A 27258-nucleotide genomic window follows, 5' to 3' on the forward strand; every position below is an offset into this window, starting at 1 on the left:
TCAATAATCTTGCATCATGCTGCTATATAAAAGATCATTTATCAGCAGAACATTTGCAGCAAAAGTGTCAGTTTGTATGAAAGGAAGCGAGTCTTTTAAGCTGGTGGCTTAAAAATGGAGTTCATGTCCATTTGCTACCCGCTAAATTTAGTAGGAAAATTACATCATCGATATAACAGAGAAATCCACTCTCTGGAATGTTGGAGAGGAAGCCATTTTTTAATTTTCAGTTCAACAGGGCACATCTGGATTAAAATACTATAAGAGAGTCTAACACGTACCTTTACTTACGTAAATCCATGTGGTAGTTCCTATTTTGAATAATTCACTCATGCATGTTCACACTTTTTATGAATTCTTTATGCAAACTGAAATCAAAAGTCATTATTCAATCTGACAGTGAACTGAAATAAAAGACTTCTCTCTGGAGGTGTACGGAAGATTTCTCCATCATCTTTGCATTTTTGATGCATAGATTTATCCAGACACATTTATAGTGATGCACAGTGACTGCTGGGTAAGTTTCCCTTTCTGCTTCCTGTGAAGTGGTGCATCAATTCTCCCTTAAAGGTTATCTTTTATGCAAAAATTACTTTTATGAGGAGTTTAAACACAGTTGTGTGGCAGCAGTGTGTGAAAATAGCCAATATCTAAGGCCTCGTTTACACTGTCAGGTCTTGATGCCCAATTCCGATTTGTTGCCTATATCTGATTTTTTTGCCTGTCCGTTTACACTTTCTTTTAATTGTGACCCATATTCAATTCATGCGTTTGCACTTGCCATACAATTTACGACATTGCGTATGCGTAACGGTAGATTCTAGCATCTGCACCATGATGGAAGAAATTGTCTAGCTCTGCGAAATATGCGGAGTTCACCCAACTTTAAAATGATTACGAGGCGGAGGTGGAGGGAAAGGGCCGTCATCGCAACTTGCACCTATGGTTTATATATGATATCCTCCACCATTCAGAGGAATTTGTGGGTACTAGAAATATCTCAGGTCTGGTAGAAACAAATTGTGGCAACTGACCACTTTCCTTCTCCATGTTACCTGTGTTGTTGTTGTTTACAGTGTCTGCGTCTCCACACACGCTCTTTCTTTTATGTCATTTAACCGCAGAGAAGTACCACATTGTCACAAGTTTAATGGTGTACAAAACAGAATGCCTCAATAAATTCGATCTGCCTGTTTACATGACAGTTGCATTGTCTCTTATCAGATTTATATCTGATTTATTTCCACATGAATAAGGCCTGAAATCGATCACTGAATATCTGAATGCATGCGTTTTTTTCATGTTCACATGGTCAAAGAACAGATCCGATCTGTGTCACACACAAGCAAAAAAAAACAGAATTGGGTCACATTTAACTGGCAGTATAAACAGGGCCTAATGGTAAAAAATATTCAGTTCTATTTTTTATAATCTCACTTTATAAAAAACAATCTGCAGAAACACTTCTGTATTCTGTGGGACATCAGAGATTTATTTTACATCTTGTAAAAAGGGGCGTGATAGGTGCTCTTTAAGATTTAAAGTGAAAAAGGCTGTTAACAACATGGTATAATAAAAAAAAAAGATCTGTGGGGTATATTTTAAGCTTAAATTTCAAAGACACTTTCCTGGGGTTACAGATCCTGTAAAAAGGACATAATGCATCATGTTTTGGGAGCTATATCATGGGCCTGAAGTCAGGGTCATTATGGGACAATAAGAAATTCTGATATTTAAAAAAAACAAGCTAAAATGTATAGGTGTGAATCACCAGAGTCCCCATTATAGAATATGATCACGATACTTCTGTCACTTTACAATAGTATTGTAACTTTATACCACAGTATTCTGTGACATATTGCCATATTTAACCATTCTTAACTTCAAGTCAGGTCCACAAAGTATAATTTTGGCAACATCTATTTCAAACTTTTCTCACATTTTTGTAGAATGGGATTGTCAAACAGAAAAACTGATCAACACTTTAATGAAAACCTTTCATAAATGATGTATGCATCTTTCCACAATGCCACAATTTTTATTTTAATATCTTACTGAAGGTGGCCCTGCTCACCCAAAAATTCATAATAATCATGTACTGGAATGAACTGCAAAAAAAAAAAATCTGATTTTATTATTCAACCAAATAGTAAAATAAAATTTTGGTGATGCATCAATATGGGCATCCGTGCAGCTATACAATATTGCCGTAGAAAAAAAATGAAGATACTATGCTGTATCGATATTTTCCCCCACTAAAATTACTCTGTAAATATGCAAAGGAAAAATTTGGAAAGATTCTTAGTAAATTCACTATGAAACTCTGCCAAATACACACACGTTGGCCAAACTGAGTATAATCTCAGGCTGAAATGCTTGATTTAAAAAGCCTAAAATCAACTGCATTACGCTGGATAACAGAGTAATAAGCTTGAGCTAGATTTAATGACAAGTTAAAGAGCTCATGATAGGCTAAAACTAGCTAAAGAGAAAAAAAGTTGTATTTTGTGCAAAAGCAGTGTTTCTAAACCTCTTATTGGAAGTAAGTAAGCTCATTTACTGCGCTACAAAAAAGGAAACATTTGTGTGATGCTTTCTAGAAGCTTCTTGCTACAGCTAAACACTCACACAGAGCTATCTGCTGCATGCCCTGAGCTAAACCAGAGAGGGACTTGAGCTATAAATGGCAGAGAGAAAGACAGAAAGAGAGTGAGGCCTGTTCACTCCCACTCACTGCTTCCCACTTCTCTGCTCATCTCCTCCTCAGGAAACACACACATTCTTCAGCTGTGGAGAAACTCTGTCACCAACACACTCAGAATGAACATGGACAAAACACACACACACACACTTCTTTGATAAACATACACTGATTCTCTCAGAAATGATGACCCATATCTCTCTTCAGGTATCTGCTCAGAGTTTAAACCAAGCTCTGGCCCAGATACAATTTGTCAGATCATGCTTCATCAAGTGTCTGCTAGGTATTGGACCATATTTACTTTAATCACCGACACCGATCTGAACTACCTTTTTAAATACAGTTTTCACATGCAGGAACATTCAGTACCAAAATAGCTCCCTCAGATGAATCACTTCACTTCATATGAGCAGTAAGTTTCACACTCACTTGATGCTGTCAGACTTCATGCATGCTTAAAGCTAATGTGATCATTTGGAAATACTAAATTGCTTGTAATATTACCATAAAACCACTGATAGATTGGTTTACCTCAACAGTGAAAATTGTTGAGCTCTCAAATAATGCTGGGCGATATGGCAAAAATGCAATCTCAATAAATGTTTTCCATATTGAACGATAATGATATATATTTCAATATAAGTTGTTATTGCTTCCAGATTTAAAAGAGTACCCCAACAATTACTAAAGCCACAAAAATTAGAGAGTCCATTATATGGCATGACATATTTTCGGCCGATAAATTTTTGGTGGCCAAAAATTTTTTATACAGCTCTATCAACACACTTTTAGATTCCCATTGCATCTGCTGTGTGATTGGCTCTTAGATCAATATAGAGTAAAAAAAAAAAGTCCAGAGCTTGTAATTGATAGATTTTATCACGATTCGATAAAATATAGTTTATCTGCACAGCCCTACACTCAAATTACAAGAGGCTCAAAATAATAACTCTGACTGGGTATGACTAACTGTTCAACCAATGGCTTCTGAGTGTTTGTCATTGTGTTTGTAGCGGTTTTCTCAATAGTACACATTTTCAGTCCAATTTGTGAACTGACACTAACACTAAATATTTAAAGTCAATAAGATGTGTTTTTTTTTACACAATTCATAATGAATGGGCAAAACTATGGTTTTTATTTACAGATATAGATGTGTTTTGTCAAAGTTTAGTAGATCTCTAAAATATTTCCAAAAATGGTAAGTGGTTTCCACAGCCTTAACTATCGTTGTCTCACAGATTAAATGTTTTCCATGGCATAAAACTTTCCAAAAAAAAAAAAATAGTAACTAGTATTATAGTAAACTAGGGCTAAAGTAGGACTAGGCTAATAGTAAACTAGGGCTGCACACAATATATATCCTTTCAGCATCGATATTGCAATGTGTGCATTCGCAATTGAGATTATTATAGCTGATCAGCAATGAAGAATGTACAGTGTTTACATTTTACATTACATTTGATTATTCAATAATACGGACAGGACATAATAGCGATATGCATGAGGTGGCGCGTCTCATAATGGCGGATCCAACATATATCAATGTCACAATTCTAAGAATTATATGTGCTGTTAATAACAGAAATACACCGTATATTTTTCATCCATTTCTCACTCTTCACTTACAAATATCATGATATATTGTGGATGGTCTTCTTGTGATATATCGCTGATATGGTGATTTATCATTATCAGGGGCAAAATATAATAATATCGTATCATATTGAATATTACTGTACCTGAATAGCTGATTATCTATTTCCCTTTTATCTTTGCTCTATCTTATTGATCTATTCTTGTAGTATTTATTTTATAGTATTTATTAATAGTATATTAATAAAAGTTAATGGATTTATTCCAAATAGAGCTATTTAAGTCATCTGCCGAAACTGTATTTACATCGCAATAAAAATGATCTGCAATGTCAGATTTTTCCAATTTTGTGCAGCTTTAGTCTAAACCTTACTTTATTTTGACATACTATATATAATATTCAGAAAACGCTTTAAGGTGTCAACTCAAAGTGGGGTGACAGTTAAAACGTCTCTTCTGCACAGTATGGTATTTATTTAAACAACATTTTCAATAATACTGTGCAATCCTTTTATAGTTTAAAATGTTGATATTTTCTGTTGCATGTTTTACGTGTCATTAATTTAAGTGATGTCAGTTGAATTTTCAAAATCAATGTCAAAAATCTATAAGCAATACTACATAAATATTCATTGACTGTTTGCCTTTAAGTATACCTCTAAAATAAACCTTATAGATTAATCTTCATTTATGGTGTGTTTTTACAAACACCAAACTATTTGATGGAGCACCAAAAGGGGATTATCAGATTCAGCTAACTCTTGCCAACATTTTTTGGCTATAGATAGGTCAAAAATAAACCGATCGACAAGCTCACTGTGCAGATATAATCACTTGGCACTAACTGTTAAACTTTCAGTCGAGATGAACATGTGTCACAAACAATCACAAAACTGAGGGCACTGAACTTGAATCTACTAGTCAACAAATTAGGAGAAATAAATCATATTAGGTGTACAATCTTGTATTAATCTGGGAATTCTCGTGCTCTCACAATCCCTTCACCTGCAGGCCAGCTAACAGCACAGTCTACTTCCAGAACCAAACAGCCCATCAACAGCAGGAAGGGGGAATTACGAAATTGTCATGTTGCAGGCCAACAATATTACTATATTTGGAGCGAGGCAACAGATGAACTCACAACTTGACGCAGCAGAACTATTCAAATATGGCAAGTGTGCATGCGAATAGTTTAATACTCGGTGGTTAGGGACTTGAGGTTATCCACAAGTTACTGACCAGTGAAGTAGGAAGTGGGGTGATGTTTTTGCAGAAAAAGCGAGCATACTAAAAGAGACATGATCAACGTGCTGCTTACAGAAGCTTCCTCAGAGTTACGTTCATTTCTGCAATGCAACATCGCGGTTAGGCTGCTCGCGAGCTATTTATTTCCTCGTGTCACTAGGCAACGGATCTTCGAGGCGCATTAAATATTCATGAAAAAGGACGGTGAACTTACCAGCAAACTTTCCAAGTTGATCGCAGACCGCGGGTCTTTGATCATGGCTTCCAGTTGTCTCAGCCGGTTTTCCATCCTTCTCTCCGCTCCTAGCGACATTTTTGTCTCGTCCTGGCGCCAGTCTGAGCAACGAAGGACGATCTGCTCAACTTTTCTGGTTTACATTAAAGATACGAGATCTTCTTTCAAGTTGTCGAGCAGCAGCGGGCCTAGACAGCCTCCGACTCGCCGCCCTCCAAAAAAAGTACCCCGGACTTGTCCAGAATAAAGCGAAAAAAATAATCCAATGGGAACAATTGAAGTTCTCCAACTTCCCCTCACAAAACAATCTATGAAGTGGTTACTTTAAACAAGTGTGCTGGATAAAACTTCCCATCGTTTCATGCGAGCGTACCGTCAATGGCGCGATAAAGTTTTAATTTTGAGAGGATTCAGCAGCAGGGCGTTTTCTGGGCGCCCCTCTCCTCTCCTCCCCGCCTCTCTCCTCCCTCCCCTCGTCTCCTCTCCCCCTCTCCCGGGCTCTCCGGACTGGCTGAGCCTGACTTCAAATCTTCAGTTCATAAACAACGCTGCTGTTGTTCAGAGTCGAGCATCTGCTGCAGTCCACAAACTCCAACGCATTCCCGCAACACACTCTCAACGCGACGTCATACGGAACCAGTTGTTTTTTTATCTGTGTTATTATTAATTTACGATCAAGTTAATTAGTTTAAGTAACTCGCGTGCGCTTTTCTGAAGAGTCTCCCCATGTTGCTCGTGGATTAGTCCCGCCAGTCCCGCGGATCGGTTCCTCGGTGTTCCTGCAGGTTGCTCGAGCCTCGAGTTCCTTTCTCTGACATCAACTAGCGATGTCCGATCCGTGAGCGAGTCATTCTTTTAATTCGGATCTTTCAAAGAGTCGGTTTATTAGGCTCACAAAAATAGCTTGATTCTTGAATTCAAATGAATGGGAACACATTGCATTAATAATAAAATAAACACTCAAAGTATATACTTTTAATTAGATTTTTTAACAATACAGTTTAAAAACCCTTACAATATGCAGTTTTACACCTTGTGTATATAACCTGTCTCATATAAAATTACAAGACTCACACATAAATGAACAGACATATTTTACTTCAAACACACCATAAAATGAAATGTGCATGTTATCCAGAATATCTAGATAACAAAAGAAATGGCTTTGGTAGAAAAACCTTCCCAAAGTTTTTTCAGTGACTTCAAACTTTATAAAATGTACAATTTTTTATTGATGTCCAAATAATTACGCCATACTAAAATAACGAAGTAAATGTACTGTCGCAATTGCGTTATGATGTGAGCTACTACCGGAATCACTTAAGTAGACGATTCCTTAAAACGAGCTGTTCAAAAGAACCGATCGGCTGAATCCACCACTACAGTCGACAACAGCAGACTTTACCCATGAAGCTTCACTTCTCTCTGTCGCCCACGAGCGGCGGCTCACGGGAGAATGCAAATATCCTCTGTGGATCAATGTTTCTCACACCCACCACATATCACTGAAGAATCACAAGACAGTTCATCCGCTCCTAATGTTTCACTCATAACTTATAAACAGAGGAATAAAGATAATATTGTTATCAAATAAACAGCAGTTTACTGAACTGAGCTGTCTTGAGTACGAAATGAGACTTGATTAAACAGGATGTGGAAAATACCACAGTGAATCATGGTGCTGTAGTGCAGAGTAGTGTACGTATTTAATCATTTTTGAACATAAATTTCGATACGTTTGTAGTAGGCCTATATGTAGTATTCGTAGCATACTCTTGTGGACTAAACGGTAAAGTTAATAAAATGATGTGCTTGTTTATTGTTTTTAAAATAGAAAGCCTCCATTATGGCGTAACCTGTGTGTTGATTCATAAAATTTAGTCTTCCTTCCATCAGAATGAACATAGATTCACATTTTGAACTTCCCAATGAAAATGTGAAACAGCGACCTCTTGTTGTTGCAACTTTAAATACATTAAAAGTGAATGTCCACTTGTTGATGCTGTTAGAGGTTCACCTTAGCGGGAGAAATAAATATGAAAATCAATGGTTTCCTGTTTTCAGCTTTCACCAGTATTTTATTTTGTGTTCAACACAACACAAGAAATTAATAAACGTTTGGAACCACTTGAAGGAAATAGTGAGTAATTTTATATTATAAAATATTTTAGTGAACTATCCCTTTAAAGAGGGTATTTTCCCCACCAGAGGGTGCTTTTTATCTATACAGAGACAAGTGTGGAATACTCAGGCTGTACTAATATTACCTAAAATGTATTTGATCTCATATATGAGCAAATCAAAATCTATTCTAACCATCATTAAATTAACTTCAATTACTTATACTTAACAATTACACATTAAATTACTCAGAAAATAAATGAAAATAAAAGTTCAAACAGTTTGGAGCAGCAACATCTCTGACTGCAATCATGCACCAGCATCCAAAAAAGACGTTTGAGAGAAAGAACTGTTTAAGAGAAGAAAACTTTATTGGAATAAAATTTGGCATAATTATAAATATGTAAATGTAGGTCTTGGCAAAATATTGTTTCCAATCCTAATGTTCTATGGGTAAAATGTATGTTGGCTAGGACTATTTGTAAACTTCACTGTAAAGAATTAATCATCTAGTGTATAGGCTTTCAATCTTGCAACCTAAAGCACACTCTTAAAAATAATGGGACTTTATTGACATTGATGGTTCTATATACACTGAAAAGAAAATTCAAGCAGTACATCATCCAATTAAAAATGTATCTTTCATTTCAGTTTAGGTTCAAAACAGTTAAATATAAAAGTTTTTGATCAAGAGCTCAACTAAGAAATATTTGTTTTGACCAATGTAACATTTAAAGGTTACAGGCCAGTGCATGCAAATTAAACAGAAACTCAATATGCTTTGTAATTATATGGACTTAAAAAAATATTAAGGCGACTGATTAATTTTTCATTGGCTCAAGTGAGCAAAATTAAATGTGAACTAGGAAATTACCCTAGACTTCTTTAACTGGATGAATAAACATTTTATGGGAATTGTTGTTTTGATTAAAGCTGTATCTTCTTGTTTAGAATAAAAAGAGAATTTAATTTGATTTTATTCAACAAGCCAAATATGATTTGTACCAGGTTGTATAAAATTGTTCTCATGGAGAAAGAAAATATTGTGTAAGGCAAATTATTTATTTTTCATTGGGTCGAGTGTTAAAATTAGATGTGAACCATAACCGTGAATTTGTTTTAATTGGACGAATGAAAGCTTTTTTTTTAAAGTGTAGAACCTTTCTATTGCACAAAAGGTTCTTTAGATGCTGATATGAATATTTTGAACCTCATATTTTTAAGAGTGTAACTCCTTCGATGCACAAATACAGAAAAATAAGTTCTAACCTAAACGTTTGAGACTGATATTGAAACTATTTGCATTTATATACTAAGCACCTGTGTTCATCCACAAAAAAAGTAATAAGCAAATAATCTATTCATTTAACAGGATCATCTTGATTGCCTTCACCAGCATTATACAGTACACTGAAAGATGCAAATTAATGTTAACATAAAATCTAATAAAAAAATCACAAGCTGTCAACACACTGCCAAGCTTACAGCAAACACACACATGCATACACATATTGGCAGCTAGGATTTGGGTTGTCAAGAGAAAAATAAATACTTCCAGAAAAACCTGCTGAACACTATTGAGCTTAAACAGATAGAGGCGAGAGAAAAAGAACGACCCAAGGGAAAATCTCTAGAGAAGGGAAGAATCTCTGTCTAATACACCAGAGAGAATTTGAAGACATCTTGTGCCTGGTAAACCTCAGCAGGGTTGCATCTCTGGATTTCTTTTGGCCTTGCGGTGGTTGGATGTCAGAATTAGCAGATTGTCCAGCCGCACCAGTTCATTCCCAAGTTCAGTGTACAAGCTGCTGCCGAACATTTGGTTACTGGTGTTTGGGAGTCGGTCTGAATATAAAGACACAGAGTTGGGGAGAGGAGTTTCTGTACGCGGGTGACCCTGTGAGAGTAACATGGACAAAAACAACATGCAGACATGTTTTTACAACAATAAAACACTGAATAATGAAGACAAAGTCAAATATAGCTGCAAGCAGCAATTAAGGGATCAAGCAGTACAAATGCAGAATGAGCAAAGCAGCCCAGACGCCAGCATCAAGCTAGCCAAGGAGCATCAGACCACGTAAAAAATGAGTTTCTGAATACATTTGAATTTTATTGTACTCAAAATATCAGAACATCTTGAAAACAATGAATAGATATACAAATTCCTTGCTTTATAACTTTTGACCAATAGGTGCTGATGTTACCAATTTGATGTGATGTACTCAGTGTAAGATGACACTGACGCACCTCAAGTTTAGCGTCTAATTGGTGTCTATTTTATCAGCATAAACCAAGTAATAATTCAAGTTTAATTGCAATAAGTCTATGCAGTCAAATGTTATTAGCTACTTATTTATTTATTATAACTCTTAACCCATAGACGGCACTGTTACCACATTTAGGTGGTGTGGTCAGTTTGAGGTCACAAATAAGCCTAGTTTATACTTCTGCGTTGAGTGATCGGTGTGACCCACGGTGCATGCAATATGCATAGCTGTGCATTTATTCTTCTGCATGCTGTTTGTGTTGCTTTGCAATAACACTTCCAAAACACGAGCAGGCAGTGGGTTTTTATGTTCCACTGTGTCGAGTTTCTTCACTGGTGTTTTGTTTTTTTCTGAACGCTACCTTAATGTACAAGTAGCTGAAACGCACTCATTTTGAGACGGGAATCGGTGGACATGCAGCAACTTTAATCATAAGGTAAACACAAAACAACAGTTTCCATCTAGAGCTCCATCGGGCTCACGCAGCTCTCACCTCTGCCCACACTCATCAGCGCTACCAAGCCATCTTGCTAGCTTGCGCTATGTGTCGTTGCGTCGTGTAGTTAAATTTTTTGAGAGGTGCATGTCAGCATCGCCGAAGACCATGGCGAGGGATTTGCAACCACAAGTAGGCTGCGCCAGAGCATGTGCATGCGCTTGACGCAGAAGTATAAATCAGCCTTTAAACTGGTATAATATGCTGTCAATATCTTTATAGGTGTTGTAGAGATCAGGTGTAATTTGGCATCATGCCAGCGCATTTGATGGTGCAGTAAACAAAAACAGTTACACCTATCACCTAGTCAAATGTTGTGAATATCAGATAAAGTGTTCAGAAAGTAGTTTTTCAAACCACATTAAAATGACTACAGGAAATTTGGCTGATTTGGTAACAATGTTCTCAAAAATATCCAAGGAATGGATGAAGACCACATGACAATGAGTTAAACTATAAAAATATGTCCATGTGATCGCAAAATTAAGCCTTTTTAGACAACAATCAAAATGGCAGATTACCAAAATGTCTTTTATGTCAATGTAATTATGTTAATTTTGTATTTTGGCCAAAGCATTTATGAGATATAAGCGAAAAGAGCCTTTTTCATATCTTATGACCACAAGGTGGCGCTGCGCCAAAACTGTGCAGGAAAAACCTCAGATCATTTAGCAATAAGCATATAAAACTATGATTTCGTGATTTTTTTTGTTGTTGTTGACAAATTCAATTGTGCATTATTTGACAATAGTTTGATTAATCAACTTGAAAACCATAACTCTTTGCCCCGCAGATGATCTGAGTTGATTTTGGTGAAAATTGGGCATCATCATTTGAATTGACATGAGTCAATGATTCAGAGTTCAGAATTTTATGGTTCTAAAGTTATTACTATTAGCATACATATTTAGTACTATTAGCATAAAATTTGCACATTTGGACAATTGGTGGCATTAGAGAGTTTGAGTTAGAGATTACAAATTCATTGTGGTAAATTTTTAAATCGTCCTCTACTAGTGTGCCAAATGACACAACTTTCCTGCAAACTTTTCTATGGGCTGCCATTTAATCTCAGCAGAATAATAATAGGAATGCCAAAGATTTCAATAGGTGGTTACACACCTTTGGTGCTTGGTTCCTAATTACAGCTTTTTTTAAAATGGTATATTCAAAATAATGCTTTTTGATTATCTAAAATGTTAACATGCTCTTTGCTATTACACTGTACATGAACTGTACGCTTTTCATTTAGAAAAGTATTGTCCTGTAATAGTTTTTTTTTCAGTTGCACATATAAATGTATTAATAGATGGACTCTGGTTATCATCTCCTTTGAGTCTAAAAAAAAGTCCTTTTTCAGAGAGTCACCAAGATGTAGTTTGAAAAAAGGTTTGTGGATGTCCTTCAAGCTGTTGCTTCAATAAACCATTTTTTATTTAGCTGGATATTGCAAATTATGCAAAGAAACATTAAATAATATAAACTGTATATGCTTACTTTCACAACAAGTTTAATCAATTGGCAGTCCTGATATAACATTTTAATGATATTTTGAAATTCATCTTTTATATATGTATTAATTATAGATGTAATCATTTTTTTTATTCTATATAGAGAAGAAAATCTGTCAGCAACAGAGTTGAGTGATTGCTAAAGAGTCAGGGGTTTCTTACCAGCTGGTCAAAGTTCATCAGGAAACTCCAGTTCTTCTCCCTGTGATTAAACGGCATTTAGCGTTTTACAACATGATATTTTCATATCACCAAGCGACACTATGACATCAATTATTAAGAAGCAAAACTGTTGTGGTTTTATCATTTGACAGTGGTTTTGTGTACAGTAAGCCCGGCTGTATATACAGTTGGTTAAGAACAGGAGATGAGTAAGCGTAACACACACCGTCCAGGGGGCGCCTGGTCAACCACAATCTATCCCGTATCAAATAACGGGTCAAACAATGGCACATTTAAGAGGTTGAAAGAAAAGATTAGCTACGGTACTTCAGGGAAAGCGAGTAACAAACCGGTAAATGCATTATATTTCTACGAAAGAGAGTAATATTCGCATTCTTACCATTCCTTCACGCCGGATCGCTCCGCGCGCACAAACTCTCTCCAAACCTGGTCCTGCTTTACAGGATCTCGACTGTCCTCGTTTTGCGCCGGTGTCTCACCGTTTCTTGTCCTGCCCGCTGAATGCCTGAACACTGAGACTGAGGACTGAGAGGCGAGAGGACCGTTTGGTCTGTCCGGTAAACGGTAGCCAGCCGAAGTGGCGCGCCGCACGTTTCCTTTTCTATCCATCTCTCAGTCCTTAGCTCGTAAATCAAATATTACCATTTATTAGCTAAGCCAGGGTGAAGTGCATTTCTATATTTTGGTCAATTAACAAAGTTCTGAATTAATATTTTTAGCAAACCTCACCGTCTTGTTCTGAGGAGGATAAAAGTGTTGCGCGCGCCAATTTTCCCAGCAATCACAACACGAGCGCTGCTGCCGCCACCGCCGCCGGTTGCGCGGAGATTCTCTCTTGTTTACCCGGGCTGTTTCCCCGGGAGACAGCGGCCGATGCTGGGACACCCTCTCTGAGCTTTTGTTAATTCACGAGGAGGCTAGACATCCGCTCTTACAATGACAGCAAATTAGTATCACAAAAGACAAAGACTGAGAGTCTGGTGACATAAGAGTACAAGCAGGCATTTTAACAGGACAGCTCTCTTCATTCAGAACGTTCTAACACAAACATTTAAGGAGGAAAACTTACTATTGGTCCTTATAATGACATCAGAACATGCGGCAGACTAACAGCAGCTCAACCATGATGAAGTCTGTAGCTATTAATTCATCCAAAGCATCAGTTTTAGACACTTCCAGTTCACTGATAAAAAACGCAAAGGCACAAAGAAATGTCTTCTGAGAAGATTCATCCACACAGAAGGTAAAAGTGAGGTGAATGTTTCTGGACATTCCCAAACAAACATATTTTGAAGAAAAATCTAATCAGACTGACATCCATAGAAAGAAATGACCATGGATGTCAACTGCTAGCGGTTTGCAACATTCTTCAAAACATCTTATTTTGTGCTCAACTGAAGGGGAAAAACAACAGGTTTGAAAGAAGTAGAGGGTGAGTCAATTTTGAGAGTTGTAATATTGTCGAGTGAGTTCTCCTTTTAATATTGCCTTTTTTGTTTTCCTATGGACCTCAAGGGGGCGGTATACTCCATATTTTGTTTGCTAAAGTTAATTTGCAGCAGCCTAATCACACAAATGTAAATGAGAGAGAGAGAGAGAGAGAGAGAGAGAAGAAAAAAAAGAGAAATTTTAAGCATGTCATTTTAATTCTGAGTCTTTAAGTAAATGTTCTGTGTTAACAGTTTTTCCCTGGCATATTTTTAGAGAATAGTTCCTTTCTTTCTCTTTCTGAACTGTGGGCTGAACTAAGTTCACATACAGTGTCACAGTGTTAAATAATTTATCTGAGTTCAGTAAAGCCTGTGATTCACTGTGACAGTAGTTCTGACTTCTGCTCGGGGTTCAGGTGATGTTGTACCTGCAGTGAGTCAGTTGGTTCCAATTCTGCACACCTAATGGAAATATCGACATCAGATAGAGAACATCCAAATTAAGATAAAATATATTAAGATGAAATATATGGGGACTTACCTTTTTTAAGGGTGAGTAAAGGATGACAGAATTTAAATGTTTGGGTGAACTATCCATTTAATTAGTTTTAAAAGTTGTAGTTTTTTCCAGCTGTTTGGAGAATAGTTTACTTATATAGTTTAAGCCTGTTTTGTTAATGAAGCATATGGCTGGGATGTTAGAAACAAATACATGCAAATACAATAAAGTAGATTTTGCAGTTAATCATAAAACAACCACCTTATTCAAAATCTAATACTAATAGAAAATAAGCAATTTTCAGATGCTGTCAGATGTTTTGACCTTTTGATTCCATTGTTAATTGTAATAGGGATATTCATTTCCCATATACCATTTCATGAGTATCACCTAAAAGCATCTCATAACTATTATCAAAAATGTAATCATCACCCCAGAGGTGTCAGATGGTCCCGTGCACAGCAGGAGGAGACGTCCGTACGTTCTGCTTTTAAACATCGTGTCAACCTCCACATTGATTTGCAAGAGTCTGTGGTGTGCTGTCGTCTTCCAGGCCATTTTAGGCAAGGCTTACTCACCACCCCCCAATCAATTACTGGCTTTCACCATGAACACATTTAATGAAACGATTAGAGGCAATTTTTTTTATTATGGATAGATATCCGATTCCTGACGCAAGACGCCCACACAGGTCTTCCGCCTCACTCAAGGTGACATAATTGTTAGGAAAGGTGAAGCGTGAGCGAGCAAGAGATATGAAATCCCCCTCTATTGTACGATAAAATCAGAACAACTATTTCTGTCCAGTTTCACCAATCTAGTCATGTTTGTTCTTTAAAGTCTTTTGATTCATGCTGGCAGATCCACAGTTCTGTCAGGAGTCCGCTTCTCTGATCTGGTCTTTCGAGACTGCTAATTAACTTAGAAAAGAGTTTATCACTATCTCCTCAAAGGACCTCCTACACACTTGCAAAAAGTGACTTTTTTTGATCGGATGGTGAGAACACATCACATTAAAGCTTGCTGTATGGGAGTAGTGGAAACACACAGACAAACAGGTGTATGGGGTGTACGTGTGTGTGTGTGTGTGTGTGCATGTCTATCAGTGAGTCAGTGTGTGTGTGTGTGTACAGACTTAAATATATGCCAGAGAAATGTTCACTGGCATGAAAAAATCCATGTGGGTGTTTAGAGGGAAATGTGGTTTCTTTGGTATCATTAATATCTCAGAAAATTGAATTAAACATTACACTATTTCCCAGGGCAAACCTGACATGAGGAGTCCAAATATATCATATATATATATATATATATATATATATATATATATATATATATATATATATATATATATATATATATATGCATGAATAATCTACAAAAATACATTTATTATAATAAACCAGAAATGCACTAAAATACACCAAAATCGTAGACAATAGCCCCTTTCACACATACAGACCTTTCCGGAAAATTACCGGCAATTTTCCGGAAAGGTTGTATGTGTGAACAGGTCCTTTTTGAAAATACCGGTAAATTCGTTCTGGCTATTTTCCGGAAAGAGAAGTTGTAACATTACCGGCAATTTGCCGGAATGCTGCGCTGTGTGAACGCAGAAGGAATATTTCCGGAATAAGCGCGTGCACGTCTAGAACGTGCTGACGTAAGACTTCTGCTTTAGCCAATCACAACAGTCAGACGCATTTACGTCCGCGCGGTTGGTGAGAATAAAAACCTTTGAATATTTTTCCAGACGCATTTAGCTGCTAGAAGTTAGTCAGATCACGTTTATATGTTCTCCTTAATGCCAACTGTGCAAATAATCATCGATAAGATGCTTATGATAAGCCGTTGTTTGTTTACCTTCAAGCTTTGCGTGTGCCCATGAAACAGCCTGTGAGCGGCAGCACACGCACATATTATGAACATCTCGACATGCGAATATGATCCTGTGAAAGTTGTTTACAATATTGATCATCAAAAGAGTTTGTAATTTAGTCAAATGTTTACAAATACAAGCGCAGCCGTTTAAAGCTCATTTGTGGTGAATGATGTCAGAATTTACCGGTATTTTGGAATGGATGTGTGAATGCTCTTTTCCGGAAAATTTCCGTAACGTCCTCGCCTGTGTGAACAGCGCTTTTTTGAACATACCGGTAAAGTCGTTCCGTAAATTTTCCGGATATTTTCCGGTATCACTGTGTGAAAGGGGCTAGTGAGTGCACAGGATTGTGTGTTTTCTCCCGCAGATTGTTTTCCAGCAGTGTGATCACATCTGACAGCAGTCAGTCATCCTGTCGATTAAATAACATTACAGCTACAATCAGTGAATTCTAGAGGTGACTTACTAAACTAGAAGACTTAACAGAAATGTACTAAAAGGTTATACTGTTTACTAAAAGGCTGCAGTTACAATTCCTGTTCAGCCACTGAATCCACTCAATAATTACTGTTCAACTGCTTGCTGCTTTTAATTACTGTTCAACTGCTTGCTACTTTCAATATCTACTCAGCCAATCATATGAGAGAAATTCAAAGTATTCAGTTGTTGTAATGTGTATTTATATAGCGCAGTTATCTTGTATGGCCATACACCCAAAGCGCTTCACAATGATGATGCAGGTCTCTCCACACCACCACCAGTGTGCAGCATCCACTAGGATGATGCGAAGGCAGCCACAGGACAACAACGCCAGTGCACTTACCACACACCAGCTATTGGTGGAGTGGAGAGACAGTGAAAGAGCCAATTCTGTGGATGGGAATGATTGGGAGGCCATGATGGGTAAGGCCCGATATAGGGACTTTGGCCTTTACACTCCAACTCTTTACAAGAAGTGCCATGGGATTTTTAATGACCACAGAGAGTCAGGACCTCAGTTTATTGTCTCATCTGATAGACGGCGCTCACTGACAGTATAGTGTCCCCTTCACTTTACTGGGGCATTAGGACTCACTGGCTGGCTGAGCGCCTCCTGCTGGCCTCACTAACACCTAAAAACAAAAATTCTGTTATTAATAACTTACCCTTGTGATATTTCAAGCTCTTCCTCTACAGGGTTTGCACTTATTATATGCCGTACAATGTAATGCCATTAGAGTCAGCAGCGAAGCATGTAAGCATCGTATTGCCTGAATTAAAATATGAACAAGTCATTTTTACATTTTTTTAAGGTGCACAAAATTGTTTTGTGCTACATATAATTACAGTAGCACATTTGGACTTTGAACGATTCTGGACCATTTCTGTCTATTAGGGTCAGAGCTCTCAGATTTCTTTTGAAATATTTTAACTTGTGTTCTAAAGATGAATGAAGGTCTCAGGGGATTGGAAAGGCATGAGGGTGAGTAATGAAAATAGAGTATTATTTTTGTGTGAACTAATCCTTTGAAGTCCACGCGAATGTGAAATTTCAGCATATTGATGTACTTCCAACTGAAACAGAATATTGATTACAAGGCAGGGCTTTCTTTTGTGCATCATCCCCTCATAGCAAATTAACGGTGAGAGGGGCGGGGTTAAAAATATTGGTATACAGTTGCTATGGAAGCCCTCAAATTCACATCAAGAGAAGGGCAGCCACTCCAGGACATGGTCAGGCTTTGATTGAAGATTACCAAAACAAACTAAAACTTCAGTGGATTAACTTGCACAGATTACTTAATCATTTTAAGAAAAACAATGTGAACGCAGACCTTAGGGCATATGCAGAAATGGTCAAAATTATCTGCTGAACCTCAAACCGAGCATTAGAATGTGGAAAAAGAATGGTTACTGATGTCAGATGGTTTGGTCCAAGAATTTGAGAAAAAGGCACGAGCACAACTATCTTTACAAAGAATTGTCCAAAAAGATTTGCCAGTGAGCAGCAGTTCTTTGAGAGAAATTAAGGGCGTACTCACACTATACTCACACTATATACAGTTGACTTGAACCGGGCCTAAAGCATGCTTGTCCCCCCTCCCATCTCCCCCGACGGCCCGCACTCACATTACATTCGGGGCTGGGCACACTTATGTCATCGATGATGCACTGTTCAGTAAGCGATTTCTCTCTCGGCACAATGGAGATTTCTTCAGTTATATCGTTTTAGTCGTTTGGGATACGGTGATACGCAGTCAAATATTTCGCCTAACAGATCAACCACTGCTGACACTCATAAACAATCATAAAGTCCTCGTGCTGCAGGAATTAGGAGATTTGCTGAAGGTGCAGCTGTCGTGCAGTGAGGGGTTTGTGTCTTTAATAAACTATGACAGTTTGTGTTCATTAAACAGTTGGAATGATTAATAAATCCATATAAAACAGTCCCTTAAAAGTCACGTTTCTTCTTCAGTTTTGGGCTCAGGCGCGTTTTGCACTCAGCCCAAAGCCCAAGTGAACCACACTCTGGCACACCTCTTCCAACCGGGCCAGGGCAGGCCAAGTGAACCGTGCCTGAGCCCGATACAGAGCACTCACACTTCTCAAACGATCCGGGAAACAGGCCTGGGCACGGTTCGGATAGCATAGTAGTGTGAGTATGCCCTAAGAACAATAGAGTTAGAACATGCCATAAACAACATGAAAGGATGGATTTACCCTGCAGTGTTTAAGTCGTTCAGCTTATATTGATGATGATTTAATTCCACTGGGCATTTTTTCTTGCCACTGTTAGAGCCTCTTTGTACCAAGTCAGTGTTGTTTAAGCTACCCAAGTACTGTTGTTGGCCATGTTTATCACTTTATGTCCACATCTCAAAACCTACATATCTCCAACAGTTTCTTAAACATGTCAAAGAGTTCATTCCTAAATGGCCTCCTCCTCAATCTATGAATAACCTTGTAGGAACATGCGATTCACATCAAGGATAAACAGACAAATCTGCGGCAACTGTGTTTGATGCTGTCATGACAATATTATTAAAAATCTTAAGGGAATGTTTCCAGCACCAAAAAATCAGAACAAACCTGATAAAGTGAATAGTCACATTGTAAATAGTACAGAATGTCTTGTCACTTATAAGCTATTGGTCTAATTTAAAGATATGTTTTACTGTATATCAAATGACAACAAAGCAAACAAAGTCACCAAGAGACAGAGACACAACACAAACACAACCTATAAGGATTACTATATACCTGCTTCTCACCCTTGTGAACTAGGAGGCTCATATGCTAAAATGTGTCAATGTGTGTGTTTGTGTGTGTGTGTGTGTGTGTGTGTGTGTGTGTGTGTGTGTGTGTGTGTGTGTGTGTGTGTTTAAAATCAAGTCTGAAACTACTTAGATAGCAAGAAGACAGTCACATAAACTCAGCATGTTTCTGCCCAATGTGGTCACACGGGCTTAATATAGAGCGAGAGATGGACAGATCACTCCTACCTCTGTCCTCATCATTTCCACCTGATCACAGGTCAGGTCTGGCAGCTAAAGGAGTGCGCCTGCAGGCATATAATTTATTTAACCTGATTTAAATGACTCACACTGATCTGAAACTTGGACTAAAAGAACTGAGAGTAATTACTGCTACTGAACCCAAGATGTCTGATGAAGAGGTAATTAGATGAGATGCACCCAAAAGTCAGTCAGTTTTTTATTTTATTTGGCGAATAGATTGGATCAATTGAGAAAGGTATATTAAAGCGCACATTTTACGTGATGATTTAAATTGTGGATTAAAAAATTAAATGAATAATAATAAAAGTTTGCATTTAAATAGGCAAATGCTTAAGCATTTAGAGCTGGATCAGTATTGCAGCGTTTATGTGTCTGGCATGTTATATCTTTGGCATTAATTACTTTAAATCATAACTGATGTAGTTTAAATCTGTCATTTCTTATACAACCCCGTTGGAAGACCTACAGTATATGGCCATATTCCAGGATGACAATGCTATAAGATTTACTGGGCTCAAAATGTGGGAGCATGAAGAACCATTGTCAGACATGATTACTCCACCACCGAAGACTTAACTTAATTGAAAATCTTAAGGATGTACTGCAGTAGACTTTACACAGCGGTTTCAATCTCTTATTTCACTATAACAACTAGGCCAAAAACTTTCATTTGAAAAAAATGTTGCATAAGATTGCTGAAACAAAGCTACAATGATTGTACACTGCAATCAAAGCTTAAGACATTCCAGCTAATTCTGATTATAGTATTATTATATATATATATAATAATATTTAATATATAATTATTATTTATAATTATTGAATATAATTATATTATTTTCCCATTGATGGGTTGTGGCTGGAAGGGCATCCGCTGTGTAAAACATATGCTGGATAAGTTGGCAGTTCATTCCGCTGTGGCGAACCTAGATTAATAAAGGGACTAACCCAAAAAGAAAATGTATGCATGAATAAATTATATTATGCAGTAGGTATCGCTGTCGCCTCACAGAGAGAAGGTCTCTGGATCGAGCTTCGACTGGGTCAGTTAGCATTTCTGAAAAGGACCCTCCACTTCAAAAGCTACTGTACCAAAATATTTTAAATATTTCTTAAAATATAATATAATTTGTTCAGTTGCACTGGTGTTGTGAGAAACGCACCACAGCGATTGAGAAAAACTGTAATAAGGGTGTATTCCTTTGTGAATAAATTAGAACTGCAAACAGCATAAGCAGTAAAAATGTAAAACATACATATTCAGTGTCTTGTACTCAGATACCTCACTAAATGCAGTGATGTCTAACTTTACTGTAGTTTTCAAACGGCTGTTTAAATAGTATATAGTGCTGTCTTGAGCATTTTCAAGAAGTGTTCATAAACAATGGTGTCAGGACTTTTCATCTTGATGACACTGACACTTTGATTGACATGAATACTTGCTTTTGAGGAATGAGCTATCCATTTTGAGCAAGCGACATGCTTTTGCAGGTTATCAACTAGGTTCTGCAGTTTGTACTGATTGTTTTGAGAAATGCATTAACTGTTGTGCAAATGTAAATAATGTTGTGAGAAATGCACCAAAGCCACTGGAAAAACTGTATTATTCAGCTGTTTCTAAATGGTCTGTGTCTAAAAGTGAGGATAACGTATCCCCCCTCCCCCAGTTGCCCTGCGTTGTTTTAAGAAACGTACTTACTGTTTTGCCAAATTTTAATTCTGATCTGAGAAATGTACCAAAGCTACTGAAAAAAAACTGTGAAGTGTTCTCTGACATCTTGCTAAATGCCTGAAAGTGCAAAAGAGTGACACAAATCAGCCTGCAATCAAGAGCTTGCTTGACTGGAAATCACTGGGCCTTTTTACGCTTCTGATCTCTGATGAAGCAGGTGCACAAAATGTCTCCATGCAAGAAGAACAAGGGAAGAGATTCAGCCAAGGTACATTAGGCAAAAAAGAAAAAAAAACATTATATATAAAGATTCAGAAATGCATAGCTCAAACACATAACAGAAAAAACTAAAATAATCACAATAACATTAAAGGACAAATAAAGGGGTCACTTGAGGAAAACTCGTTTCCTCCCACACACACACACAATGCAGGGCTTTCACCGCACACGTGCAACCCCTGACACATAATGAACTGGCTTCTGCGGTTACTTTTTACAGCAAAATTGTCTCTTAGGGTTGTAGTCCGATGACCCTCTCTAAAGCTGTTATATAATTGCTATTTTTCCCTGCATCCTTTCCACAGAGAGATGGAGGCATGATGACTGTAATTATCCTGCCGCAAAGCAGACAAAACGGGCGAAGCTGCTGCCCGCCTGACAGAGAAAAACGCTAAAACCTCTGTATTCTGTTTCATTCTGTGCCTTTCTCTTTCTTCGCTCACACATTTCACCAATTACTTTGCAAAAGCCAGTGAATATGAAATATGTTTGCCTGCATGCGAAAGATGGAAAGGCGTCTGTGCCCATATTAATGTGAGCATTAGTGTGGGTGTGTGTTTGTAAGTGCATATGCGAGTTGGGTTTGATAACTTGTGGCAGCTGAATTGAGCCCCTGCCTCGTGGTTTCCCTTAGATACGACTAATCAGCCATTTAATTACACAGGCCTCTGTTTGTATTGAGCATTTATGGGCTTTTACATGCTTGAAGACAGTAATTAAAAAGCAGTTTGGGAGCGAAAGGAAGAAAGAGTGCGAGAGATGAGAATGACAGAGACAAGGGCAGCCCGATGATTTCAATAAGAATGACAGTCTTTAAAAGCACTGTCTGTCTTTTGTTTATTGAGATTGTCAGACGCTGAGTGCTTTCTTTTGCTCCACGTTACCTTTGTGTCTCTGCGTGTGCCTCCGTGTTTTTCTCCCGACGCCTCAAGTTTCTTCAGGCGACAGGAAGCTTGAGTGTACGACTTGGTAACCAAGCAACAACATACCAACCACGCTCTAAAATTAGGGATGTGATGATGACGTCAAGCTAACCAAAACAAAATCATAAGAACATTAAAATGCACATGTAACAGCAAGAAACACACCGGTTGCTTTTCATACTTCAATCAACATCAATTTCTCAAATAAAGCACAAATATAGCTCTGCACATTGCCCTTTAAAAGTAATACACCACCAATCTTCTGTGCTACGGAATTAAAGCTCTCTTAGTAAATTGGCATACAGTTATAGCACCTCAGATGGAACAAACAAAGTTCAATTTTCTGTTCCAAATTGCCTTAATTACTGTGCTAATCTCCACAAATGAGATGCATCCAAGGTGTTTATATTGTTAATCAGCAGGCAGCAAAACTAAGGTGCTCTCCGTATTATTTAGATTGTTTCTGACCTCAGGTCAGAGTTGGATTGTGTGTTTGTAATGTGTTTTTGTCCACTTACCTAGACTCTCAAGAAACAGAAAGAATGGAATAAGTCGTTGGATCTATACTCAGTGGACCCCTGCTGTAAGAAGTACCACTAATGGTACTTTTAACCGCTCATCCTGAGACAGTGTGACCTTCATACCATGCAGGCAGTCTTCTGATGTGCAGCTTGAGGTCTGTTTCCTACTGGATTCTGCCCAAGGACTTCATAATGAAATAGAAAGAAACTGTCTGACATAAAGATTCCAACAGGTATGCAGAAAAATTATGGAAAATTGAAGAAAACCATTGAACTATTTAAAAAAAGGAAAATAAGGTGTTCACAATTACCAAAGAAGAGCCAGACAAACAGACGGACGGACGGACGGACGGACGGACGGACGGACGGACGGACGGACGGACGGACGGACGGACGGACGGACGGACGGACAGACAGACAGACAGACAGACAGATAGATAGATAGATAGATAGATAGATAGATAGATAGATAGATAGATAGAGTGGGGCAAAAAAGTAAAAATCTGAAAATGACATTGTAGGATTTTTAATGAACTTATTTGGAAATTATGGTGGAAAATAAGTATTTGGTCAATAACAAAATTTTATCTAAATACTTTGTAATATACCCTTTGTAGGCAATAAAAGAGATCAAACATTTTCTGTAAGTCTTCACAAGGTTTTCACACACTGTTCTAGGTATTTTGTCCCATTCCTTACACTGGCTGCCTGTTAAGTTTCGTATTGAATTTAAAATATTACTTCTCACCTATAAAGCTCTAAATAATCTAGCTCCTGTTTATCTAACCAACCTTCTGTCTCGCTACAAACCAACTCGCTCTTTAAGATCTCAAAATTCAGGGCTTCTGGTAGTACCTAGAATAGCAAAATCAAGTAAAGGAGGTCAAGCCTTCTCTTTCATGGCTCCTACACTCTGGAATAGCCTTCCTGATAACGTCCGAGGCTCAGACACACTCTCCCAGTTCAAAACTAGATTAAAGACCTATCTGTTTAGTAAAGCATACACTCAATGCATCACCTAGCGGGTTCCACACTGGCTTCTACATCTTGCTTATATACACTATGAACAGCAGCTACGCTAATTATTTTCTTTATTCTCTATTTTCACCTGGGGATACTCATCCCGAGGTCCTCAGATTATGCGGAGTCACTGATTGGATCCAAGACCAGCGACGTGATGATCCCAAGGATTCCATATCCGGGACCAGGCCATATCCTGAGCTGCTGCTGCGCTGATGGTCGTGGGGAGTGGAGAACATGAGTCTGATTCCAGCAACGCTCCAGGGACAGACGAGTCTTCGCTGAGGCCATCTTCCAGCCTAAACCACGGCGTATGAAGTTCTGCACAAGACTTTTGGCCATCGGAGAAATTAAAATGGTCGTGCCCAACTGAGTCTGGTTCTCTCTAGGTTTTTTTTCTTCACTCCCATCAGGTGAAGCTTTTTTTCCCTCTCCGCTGTCGCCACTGCCTCGCATGGTTCAGGATTGGTAGAGCTACGCATCGATGAATTTGCTCTTCAGTGTTTGAACTCTCAGTAATGATTAAATCACACTGAACTGAGCTAAACTGAACTGAACTTAAACACTAAAAACTGAACTACACTGTTCCAGTTACTGAACCACACTGTTCCAGTTACTATGACCATTTATGTGAAGCTGCTTTGACACAATCTACATTGTAAAAGCGCTATACAAATAAAGCTGAATTGAATTGAATTGAATTCCTCTATGCAGATCTCTAGCGCAGTGATGTTTTGGACAACACAGACTTTCAATTTCCTCTAAAGATTTTCTATGGGGTTGAGATCTGAAGACTGACTAGGCCACTCCACGACGTTGAAATGCTTTTTACGAAGCCACTCTTTTATAGCCCGGGTGATGTGTTTAGGATCATTGTTAAGCTGGATTTATTTTTTCGCCTGGCGCCGCATCGTGCACCTCCACTGACTGTGCGCGCACTTTGCGAAACAGACAAGGCTTTAATACTTGCCGCGTTCGCCATTGTGGTATTCTTTAAAATGACAGGGGGCGATCAAAAGAAACTGACAGTAAAATCACATGAATAAACAGAGAAGTAGGAAGTTTGCGGAACTATGTCTATTCAGTAATATCATTAAAAATTTTTAAACCATTTATTTTTATTGTAAATTTTTATTTTAAATGAAAGTTTGATGCATCACTTGCTAAACTACTTACTAAAAAAAACAAATGTTTTTTAGATTTAGCCCGCTTCACAATTGGCACATTACTGGCTAGTTTCTGTCTTCTACTGATATGCTAAAAAGGCAATAATGGTCCAACATTCCTGATCATTGTCACCAGTAAAGCCTAGAAAAAACATCCATCAGTATATTGTAAACCGATATTATCGAAATTTATCAAAGAAATAATTTGTTCCTCAATTATAGTTTTTATAGATTCCTGTTTCAGACAAAATCTCTTCAAAATGGTTCATTTTCAACTTAAATCAAATGCTGCACTGTGCAAACTGTTCGCTTGAGTCTCAAAAAAACCATGCGTACCGCTGGCTGAAATTATGTCGCGCGCACCCAAAGCAAACCTCCGCAAACTCCGCGATGACGTCACATTCGCGCATGCACTCAAGCAAACTAGCAGACTCGTCGAGTATAAACCAGGCTTTATGCTGAAAGACCCAGCCATGTTTCATCTTCAATGCCCTAATTGCTGATGGAAGGAGGTTTTCTTTCAAAATCTCACGTTACATGACCCCATTCATTCATTCTTTCCTTTACATGGATCAGTCGTCCTGGTTCCTTTGCAGAAAAACAGCCACAAAGCATGAAGTTTCCACCCCTATACCTATGCTTCACAGTGGGTATGGTGTTCTTTGAATGCAACTCTGCATTCTTTTTCCTCCAAACACGACAAGTTAAGCTTTTACCAAAAAGCTTTATTTTGGTTTCATCTGACCATATGACATTCTCCCTTTGTTACTTTGGTCCCAGCTCTCTGCAGGTCATTCACTAGGTCCCCCGTGTGGTTCTGGGATTTTGGCTCACAGTTCTTGTGATCATTTTGACACCACAATGTAAGATCTTGCGTGGAGCCCCAAGATCGAGGTAGATTATCAGTGGCCTTGTATGTCTTCCATTTTTTAATAATAGTTGTCCCCAGTTGATTTATTCACACCAAGCTGCTTACCTATTGAAGATTCAGTCTTCCCAGCCTGGTGCAGGTCTACAATTTTGTTTCTGGTGTCCTTTGACAGCTCTTTGGTCTTGGCCATAGTGGAGTTTACAGTGTTGAGGCTGTGGACGGGTGTCTTTTATACTAATAACTAGTTCAAACAGATGCCATTAATACAGGTAAGGAGTGGAGGACAGAGGAGCCTTTTAAAGAAGTTACAGGTCTGTGAGAATCAAATATCTTGCTTGTTTGTAGGTGACCAAATACTTATTTTACAGAGGAATTTACCAATTAATTCATTAAAAATCCTACAATGTGATTTTCTGGATTTTTTTCTCATTTTGTCTCTCATAGTCGTGGTATACCTTTGACGAATATTACAGGACTTTTTAAGGGGAAGAACTTGCACAATTGGTGGCTGACTAAATAGTTTTTTGCCCCTCTGTAGATAGACAAACAGACAGATAGATAGATAGATAGATAGATAGATAGATAGATAGATAGATAGATAGATAGATAGATAGATAGATAGATGATAGATAGATAGATAGATAGATAGATAGATAGATAGATAGATAGATAGATAGATAGATAGATAGATAGATAGATAGATAAGAAAAAAATATCTAATCTCATCCATTTGATCTCCACTGTTGTACACACCAGTGAAAATAACCACAAACTCGACTGCAGTTAAATGGGGTTTTTCCATGTAAAAGAGACTCTGGCACACAGAAAGATATAATTAACTCTGATAACACAGTGTTTGTATGTATTGGAGCAGCCCGGTTAGTAGGCAGACTGTCCTTGACTTCCTCTAAACTCTGCCGGTTTTATTCCCTCCTCAGAATCTCTGTGAAGTTAATCCTTTTAGAGTTATCACCTCCACAGCAGACCCCGCTCGCCTCCTGCCTTTCCAAGACACAGAGAGTCTTTCCCAAGACACAGAGATTAACCCGCAAGAGAGAGAAACAATGCTCTGATACAGGAGGGATGGACGGCTGCACAATAATCCTACAAAGACAAATGTTATTCTGAGGAGTGAGTGAA

The 27258-nt window shown here is 38.0% G+C and overlaps 2 protein-coding genes and 1 long non-coding RNA gene across 14 annotated transcripts in view; 1 reads left to right on the top strand and 2 right to left on the bottom strand.

Moving 5' to 3' along the window:
• Positions 1 to 6558, bottom strand: part of rock2a (rho-associated, coiled-coil containing protein kinase 2a) — an 84422-nt gene extending 77864 nt beyond the window's left edge. For 8 of the 9 annotated variants that reach the window (XM_087277501.1, XM_087277498.1, XM_087277502.1 and 5 more), the window contains exon 1: positions 5757 to 6558. Coding sequence is in view for 2 of the 9 variants with exons in the window: in XM_087277502.1 (XP_087133628.1) it covers positions 5757 to 5855 (99 nt within the window). In the remaining 7 variants the exon portion in view is untranslated. The remainder of the gene's footprint in view (positions 1 to 5756) is intronic. The other variant, NM_174863.3, reaches the window with a different exon arrangement.
• A 1692-nt stretch (positions 6559 to 8250) lies between these two features.
• Positions 8251 to 13199, bottom strand: cimip5 (ciliary microtubule inner protein 5). 4 transcript variants are annotated; one of them, XR_015505348.1, is made up of 5 exons: positions 13088 to 13195; positions 12738 to 12976; positions 12338 to 12377; positions 9144 to 9795; positions 8251 to 8445 (listed from the first exon to the last, which is right to left on the bottom strand). XR_015505348.1 is itself a non-coding variant. In NM_001327779.1 (4 exons), exons 2-4 carry the CDS (start codon positions 12965 to 12967, stop codon positions 9598 to 9600), a joined length of 468 nt encoding a protein of 155 aa, NP_001314708.1. In that variant the 5' UTR covers positions 12968 to 12976; positions 13088 to 13199; the 3' UTR covers positions 8251 to 9597. The 4 variants fall into 4 exon arrangements, 3 of the variants coding, with proteins under 3 accessions (NP_001314708.1, NP_001314710.1, NP_001314709.1); NM_001327779.1 differs by having other exon boundaries at positions 8251 to 9795; positions 13088 to 13199; NM_001327781.1 differs by having other exon boundaries at positions 8251 to 9795; positions 12738 to 12981; positions 13088 to 13199.
• On the top strand, positions 12922 to 24789 carry LOC141377030 (uncharacterized). The gene is made up of 3 exons (XR_015506199.1): positions 12922 to 13601; positions 13682 to 13790; positions 23063 to 24789. It is a non-coding gene; the product is annotated as an uncharacterized LOC141377030 (long non-coding RNA).
• The last annotated feature ends 2469 nt before the right edge of the window (positions 24790 to 27258 follow it).

The sequence above is a fragment of the Danio rerio genome, chromosome 13, assembly GCF_052040795.2.
Source record: "Danio rerio strain M-AB ecotype USA chromosome 13, GRCz13ab, whole genome shotgun sequence".
Classification (NCBI taxonomy): Eukaryota; Metazoa; Chordata; class Actinopteri; order Cypriniformes; family Danionidae; genus Danio; species Danio rerio.

Bases quoted from the DNA above. Each gene is read 5' to 3' on its own strand.
- cimip5 (NM_001327779.1), bottom strand. From the start codon at position 12,967: ATGGATAGAAAAGGAAACGTGCGGCGCGCCACTTCGGCTGGCTACCGT. The intron at 12,378-12,737 runs GTAAGAATGCGA...GTTTAATCACAG, and splicing joins CGATCCGGCGTGAAGGAATG to GGAGAAGAACTGGAGTTTCC. The intron at 9,796-12,337 runs GTAAGAAACCCC...TTACTCTCACAG, and splicing joins TGATGAACTTTGACCAGCTG to GGTCACCCGCGTACAGAAAC.